The sequence below is a fragment of the Borostomias antarcticus genome (assembly GCF_949987555.1).
Source record: "Borostomias antarcticus genome assembly, chromosome: 12".
Lineage (NCBI taxonomy): Eukaryota > Metazoa > Chordata > Actinopteri > Stomiiformes > Stomiidae > Borostomias > Borostomias antarcticus.
Genome location: NC_140245.1, coordinates 6,847,115 through 6,854,534, shown reverse-complemented (window position 1 = coordinate 6,854,534; position 7,420 = coordinate 6,847,115). Strand labels below are relative to the sequence as shown.

General features: G+C 51.5%; 1 protein-coding gene across 1 annotated transcript in view; it reads right to left on the bottom strand.

The window, feature by feature from the left end:
- Window positions 1-353: 353 nt before the first annotated feature.
- The window catches only part of kirrel1b (kirre like nephrin family adhesion molecule 1b), a gene marked incomplete at both ends in the record, with an annotated part of 31,169 nt that continues 24,102 nt past the window's right edge, over window positions 354-7,420 (bottom strand). Inside the window, 8 exon segments of the mRNA XM_084446712.1 lie at window positions 354-1,001; window positions 1,223-1,300; window positions 1,764-1,891; window positions 2,667-2,774; window positions 3,056-3,272; window positions 4,681-4,781; window positions 5,119-5,245; window positions 6,716-6,843. Coding sequence (XP_084302838.1) covers window positions 354-1,001; window positions 1,223-1,300; window positions 1,764-1,891; window positions 2,667-2,774; window positions 3,056-3,272; window positions 4,681-4,781; window positions 5,119-5,245; window positions 6,716-6,843 — 1,535 coding nt within the window.

Here is a 7,420-nt window from a genome sequence, read left to right as displayed (position 1 = left end):
AAGAAAGATGGGGGGAGAGTCATAGCGAGAGGAGGAATCAGCGAATGAAAACGGAGCATTACTCCAGGCCCCTCCTCCTCTTCTTGTCTAAAACACACTGCCTCTCCTTTGCTCGTCATCTCGTTCCTCTCTTGATTGTGGCGAGCGATTCCTCTGCTCTTAGGAACGTTACACTTCACACAACACCAACTTTGAGGGAGACTACAGTAGTTCTGTGTGTGTGTGTGTGTGTGTTTGGGTATATGAGATTGGGGAACAGCGCGTATACGAGTACATACGTGAATGTAAGAAAGCATACTGTATGTCTATTTTTCTCCAGTATGGAAGTGTGTGTGTGTGTGTCTGCGTGCCTCTCACACATGCGTCTGCATCCTCTGGATGTGTCTGTGGGAGTAGTCAGAGGGAGGGGAGGAGTACGAAAAGCGGGTGGAGCTTCCGTACTTCCCCAGCCCGGGTTCCGCCCCCGGCCCCGCCCCCGGGCCCGGTCCTGGTCCCGGTCCCGGCCCCACCCCTTGTCCCGTCGGGTACATCTCATAGGCCGGCCCTCCTTCCAGGGGCGGGGCGAAGCCCATGCGGTAGGCGGGGTACTGGGCGGGGTAGCCGTAGTTGTCGTAGGCCAGCTGAGCGCCGGCGTCCAGCAGGCCGCAGTCTCCGGGGAAGTCTCCGGGCTGCGGCGGCGGGTTGGGCGGGCCCTGCTGGCTCTGCCCCGCCCTGGTGAAGGTGTTGAACTGGGCGTAGCTGGCGTGGGACATCCGGGAGGGGGGGCGCGGGTCGTAGCAGCCCGCCCGTGAGCCCGGCACCCCGCTGGGGGGCACCGCCCCGCTGGCGCCGCCCGAGGGTCCGCCGGAGGTGGCGCCGGCCGGTCCTCCTCCTCCTCCTCCGCCGCCGCCACCGCCGGGGTTGGGTGAGCGGAACTCCCCCTGGTAGTGGACGGCGCGCGCCTGGGTGCGGGCCTCGTCGTGGGTGGTGGCGCGCACGTTGTAGTAGCCGTTGGTGGGGTCCTGGGGGAGAGAGGACGCCATGTTGTGAGGTGTGCCGTTGCCACGTTACCGTGCATAAAGCAGCGCAAGCTACTCTGCGCTACTGTATGTAAAGCACGCGGCGTACGACTCAGCAATTTCGTCTAGCTTATTTTCGCGCGGCCGTCTCTCTACGGGCGTAGGGACGCCGCGCGGTGAAGCGCGCCTCTCGCGCCGCCCGAGGCCTTGGGGGAGCGGCTCACCTTGGGCTCGTACTCCTCGCGGGTGTCCAAGGCGTCGCCGCGCAGGTCCTGCTTGAGGTCCACGTCGTCCTTGAAAGGCTGAGTGGAGGGAGAGAGGGAGACAGAGGGCAGAAACTAAACCGTCAAACGACAAAAAACACAAACGGAGAGAGGGAGGGAGGGAGAGAGAGGGGGAGAGAGGGGAGGAAGAGGGAGAACAGTTTCAGCTTTTTTTGCTAATCGGAAGAAAGCAGAAACAAAGGCTAGCTCGTTGTCGGACAAGGACTTGTCTCAGAGTAGCGGATGGGCGATCTGTCGTCCGCAGTTATTGAGCTTCTCCTCAAAGTATCGGCGATCGGAGGCTCCGAAACTTTTTCAAAATCGAGAATATGTCTTTGACCTTTGATCATATATGATAACAGCGCAGTAATGCAGCAGCTTAATCAGGTTGCCATGGGGACCAAACGGCCCCAATTTCAACGCAGAGAGAGAGAGAGAGAGAGAGAGAGAGAGAGGTCTTCGGTTGACCGAGTCTCAGATCGTATCCCTGTCGGGAACTCACGGAGTACATGGCCTTGACCATGCGCGTCGCCGTGGAGACGCCGCCCGACTCCTCCTCCAGACTGTGCGTCTCCTTGTTGACCGTCTCCACCTTGATGTCGGGTTTGCCCAGCGTGACCGCGCGACGACCTGGAAGCAGAGCGGCAAGCGAACCGTTTCAGAAATGGACGGACGGCTCACGGTGAAGTACTGTAACTTAAACAGAAGATAATATAGATATTTGGAGAGATCAAAGACAGGGAGAGAGAGAGACAGAGAGAAAGACTGTGTGTGTGAGAGAGAGGAGAGGGAGTTAAGGGGAGAGAGAGGAGAGAGAGAATGTGTGTGAGAGAGAGGAGAGAGAATGTGTGTGAGAGAGAGGAGAGAGGAGATAAGGACAAGGAGACAGAAAGAGAGATAGAGAGAGGAGAGAGAGAGAGAGGGGGAGAGAGAGGGAGAGAGAGAGAGAAACAGAGAAAGAATGTGTGTGTGAGAGAGAGGAGAGGGAGATAAAGGGAGAGAGGAGAGAGAGAGACAGAGAGAGAATGTGTGTGAGAGAGAGGAGAGAGAGATAAGGGGAGAGAGAGGAGAGAGATAGAGAGAGAATGTGTGTGAGAGAGAGGAGAGAGAGAGAGAGATAAGGGGAGAGAGAGGAGAGAGAGAGACAGAGAGCGAATGTGTGTGAGAGAGAGGAGAGAGGAGAGAGAGATAAGGGGAGAGAGAGGAGAGAGAGAGGAGAGAGAGAGAGGAGAGAGAGAGAGATAAGGGGAGAGAGAGGAGAGAGAGAGAGGAGAGAGAATGTGTGTGAGGCTGGGAGAGAGGAGAGAGAGATAAGGACAAGGAGAGAGAAAGAGATAGAGAGAGGAGAGAAAGAAAGGAGAGAGAGAGTGAGAGAGAGAGAGAGAGAGGCATAGTTAGTACTGACTGCCTTTGCGTTGTCGGTAGAGGAAGAGGGCCAGAGCCAGCAGGAAGAGCAGCAGCAGGATGGATGATCCAACGGTCCCACCAGCTATAATCCCTACTGGTACGATCTCTGCTCAACACACACACACACACGTACACACCACACACACACACACACACACACACACACACACACACACACACACACACACACAGACAGAGAGTCAGAAACAGTTATTTTATTCATGGCATGCATGATACACACACAAACACACAAGCAAAGACAGTGGGAAGATGGAGGAGATTCATCGCACACTATCACTCTATACTGTTTCATACCAGTATCCAAGCTCTCAACCTTTAATTTGGGATAAACATTGTGAGTGTGTGTGTGTGTGTGTGTGTGTGTACCGGTCTCCTCCAGGGTGATGATCATGGTCCCGGGCCCGAAGGCGTTCCAGGCGGTGCAGTTGTACGGCGAGTGAAAGTCGGACTCCATGACGTTGTTGATGGTGAGTGTGGAGAGAACGGCGCCCCCCTGGGCGTACGGCTTGCTCTGCTCCACCGTGTACCTCTCCAGCAGCGTGCCCCTCTCCTTCTCCCACACGTTCTCCTTCCACGCCCACACCTGAGGAACACACACACACACGCACACACACACACACACACACACAAGAAACGAGAGTGAGAAGGTGGAGGTATTTAAATGATGTTATGCATGGCAAATTGGCAATGCAAAATACACTCACACACACACACACACACACACACACACACACACACACACACGCAAACACACACATACACACACACAAGAAACGAGTGAGAAGGTGGAGGTATTTAAATCCTGTTATGCACTGCAATGCAAAATACACACGCACGCACGCACGCACACAGACACACACACACACACACACACACACACACCAAGGACACATCCATTGAGGTAGGCGTCCAGTACATGAACAATAAAAAATCTGGCGGGTTTTTCTAGTTACAAAAGTACTATTACTATTAAATATGAAAAACGGACACATCAAATATGCATAGGGCCTCATGTTGGGCTAATATACCTTTTAACCAGGAGGCTGGAGGGGGGTTTCAAATAATCTCCCCACGCCCTGTCACACACACACACACGCACACACACACGTCTATAAGCACACATACACACACATGCGCGCACACACACACACACACACACATGCGTGCGTACACACACACACATGCACACGCACATACACACACACACCTAAGCACACACACACACACACACAGGCTGGGTCATGCTTCATTTTTCATAAGTCCTCTGTCTCCTGCATTAAGCTGAAACTAAAACGTTGTATCACATTATGCGCTCTGATCCCTCTCAGAGGGGGGCGGAGCCTGTTCTCCAGGCCGAGGGAGGTGTGTCACTGTGTGTGTCTCCCTGGCAAAACCGCATCATTGAAAGGTACAGTACTAAATTCTACTCTCACCCTCTTTCTCACTTTCACTTCATCCTGCTGTGAAAAATCTGTTGAAATCTGTTGAAATCTGTTGAAATTCTGTTGAAATCTGTTGTCCGCCCAAACAGATTCAGTCTCGACCACGTGAAACAACAACACCTGCTCTGCCCTAGACAACTGAGGTTCTCTCCAAGACGCCCCCCCCCCCCCCCTCCCTCTGCGCCTCCAGTCGTCCCGTTCCTCCGGCGAGATCGGTTTAAACAAACGCGGCGCCCCCCCCTATCGCGCCAGGCGGCCAGACCTTTCTCCGGCGCAGCGTGAAGGAAGTGTGATAGGTCTGGCCGTGCGAGGCTCTCTATCTCTCTTAAATGTCAGGTCCTCTCTCTGACTAGCCACCCTGCAGCGGTCCGGCCGTCTTTGATCCGAGCCCGTCGGAATATGAGTGGGGAGCGTCGAAGCGGAACGGACAGATAGGTTGAGAACACGGAGGTTCTGCGCGGGGCCTGAACTGGTTTAGAATATAGACAACGCCCCGGACGGCGCGAGGACTGTGAGGCGTGCGGAGCGCGGGGCGGAGAGCTCGCTCACAATCTTATCTGGCGGCGGCGTGCTGGCGATGTAACACTTGACCTCTCCTTTCTCCCCCCTCACTGCGTACTGGACCGGGTCACTGGAGATGATGGGAGGACCTGATGGAGGGAGGGAGGGAGGGAGGGAGGGAGAGAGAGAGAGAGAGAGAGGGAGAGAGAGAGAGGGAGAGAGAGAGAGAGAGAGAGAGAGGGAGAGAGCATTTATTAATACAGACTGATACAGTTTCATGACTAAAAATAGTCATATTGACTGGAGACAAGCTGTTTCATTGTATTGTATTGAATTGCATTGTATTGTTTTGTATTGTATTGTGTTTTATTGTATTGTGCTTTGTTTTATTGTATTGCGTTTTATTATATTGTATTGTATTGTATTGTATTGTATTGTATTGTATTGTATTGTATTGTATTGTATTGTATCTTGATGGTAACTGACCATTGACAGTGAGAGTGACCTCAGTCTCGCCCACTCCTATCCTGGGAACGATGGCCTTACACACATACTGGCCCGCATCCGCCTGACTCACAGACTTCAGATACAGCTGGTTGTTGTTGCTGAGGACCTGCACACAGAGAGAGAGAGAGAGAGAGAGAGAGAGAGAGGAGGGGGGGGGGGGAAAGAGAGAGGGGGAGAGAGAGAGAGAGAGGAGGGGGGGGGAGAGAGAGAGAGGGGAGAGAGAGAGAGGGGAGAGAGAGAGAGATAGAGAGAGAGAGAGGGGGAGAGAGAGAGGCAGGGGGGGGAGAGAGAGAGAGGAAGGGGGGGAGAGAGAGAGGGGGAGAGAGAGGAGAGAGAGAGAGAGAGAGAGAGAGAGAGGAGGGGGGAGAGAGAGAGGGGGAGAGAGAGAGAGAGAGGGGGAGAGAGAGAGAGAGGAAGGGGGGGGAGAGAGATGGAGAATGGGAGGGAGGGAGGATGATATGGTAGAAAGAAGAGTGAGAGTAGAGTGTAAGGAGATATTTAATTCATAAAACATGTTGATTTTCTCTGCAGGCTCCATTAGATTTCCTGCAGCTTTTCTTCCCTCGTTCGGCGTTTTAAAGATTCAGGGTGTGGAGATGTTGGCGGTGTTCACCTTAAAAGTGTGCGTAAACATTCATAGAGCTGAGGGATGAAAGGTTCGGGGGTCATTCTGTGAGACCATCCTGATCTCGCCAGCTCACTCTGTTTACCTCCACAGATCAGTCTGGACTCCCCCGTATCTCCCACGATTATTCTCCGATTACGTTTTGACCGGGCCAGTCAGGGACTATGTACTGACTGCTGTTCTGCCCCCCAGTAGAACGTTGCCCCTGAAGGGTTCCCGTGGCAAAACAGTCTCCCGAAGCAACGAGCGGTGACGTTAATAAACAGCCATACGTGGAGTATTGCAGAGATAGACTCACACAACAATTAGAATAGAATAGAATAGAATAGAATATACTTCATTGAATTGAACAAGAACAAGAGTACAGTAGGAATAGAGTTTCTCAGAGGATAAGACGTTTTTGCCGCTCTTCCGACCGGATCTGCCAAATGTTTCGTTATGCTGATCATCTGAAGGAGTCTGTCACGGCAAGTACACCCGCCCCACAATAACACAATAATCGTTTGGGATAGCGGGAGGGCCAGACGGATCTGCGGATGAAACGCTAGATCAGGCTGGTATCTGGGGGTGTTTTTTGTACCGATTGGGTTTAAAAATTGGGTTTACAGAATGGGAATTCACGGTTCGAGGTTGAGGTTTCAAAACTTGAATTCAGGGTTCATGGTTTGGGACTCAAGATGCAGGATGAAAGCTGCACGGTTCACAGCGAAGCGGTTTATGGTTCAAAGGTTCACTGTTCAGGAATCGAAGATTGACGGATCACGATTCACGATTCAAAGCTCGGGATTTGGAAGTCAAGATTCACGGCTCACGGTGCATGATGAACATGCACAAAAGCTCAGGATTATTATTATTATTATTATTATGATTTTTAGAGTTCAAAGATCCCTGGGGATTCACGAGAGAGGGAGGTTGGGCGGCTGGCGGTTCGGTTCTGGTCCGAGCTCTCACCATGCTGGAGCCCTTCTTGGTCCAGGTGAGGGTCAGGGGGGGGTTGCCGGACCACTTGCAGTTGAGGGTGACGTCAGAGTCCAGGTCCACCGTCTCGGGCCTGGGCTCCACCACCAGAATAGGACCAACTGAGAGAGAAGCATAACACACAACACACACGTGTTCATAACACAACCACTTACAACGCAATCTCACACCCCCTGGGGGATTTTTTTTTTTATAGCTATAGCATGTTGATAACCCTCCCCATGGTTACTGATTATTATTTATTCATATCCTATAGCACATACATAACCCATCTTTATTCATATCCTATAGCACATACATAACCCATCTTTATTCATATCCTATAGCACATACATAACACATCTTTACTCATATCCTATAGCACATACATAACACATCTTTACTCATATCCTATAGCACATACATAACCCATCTTTATTCATATCCTATAGCACATACATAACCCATCTTTACTCATATCCTATAGCACATACATAACCCATCTTTATTCATATCCTATAGCACATACATAACCCATCTTTATTCATATCCTATAGCACATACATAACCCATCTTTATTCATATCCTATAGCACATACATAACCCATCTTTACTCATATCATGTAGCGCATACATAACACATCTTTATTCATATCATGTAGCGCATACATAACCCATCTTATACTGTATAGTAAGGTA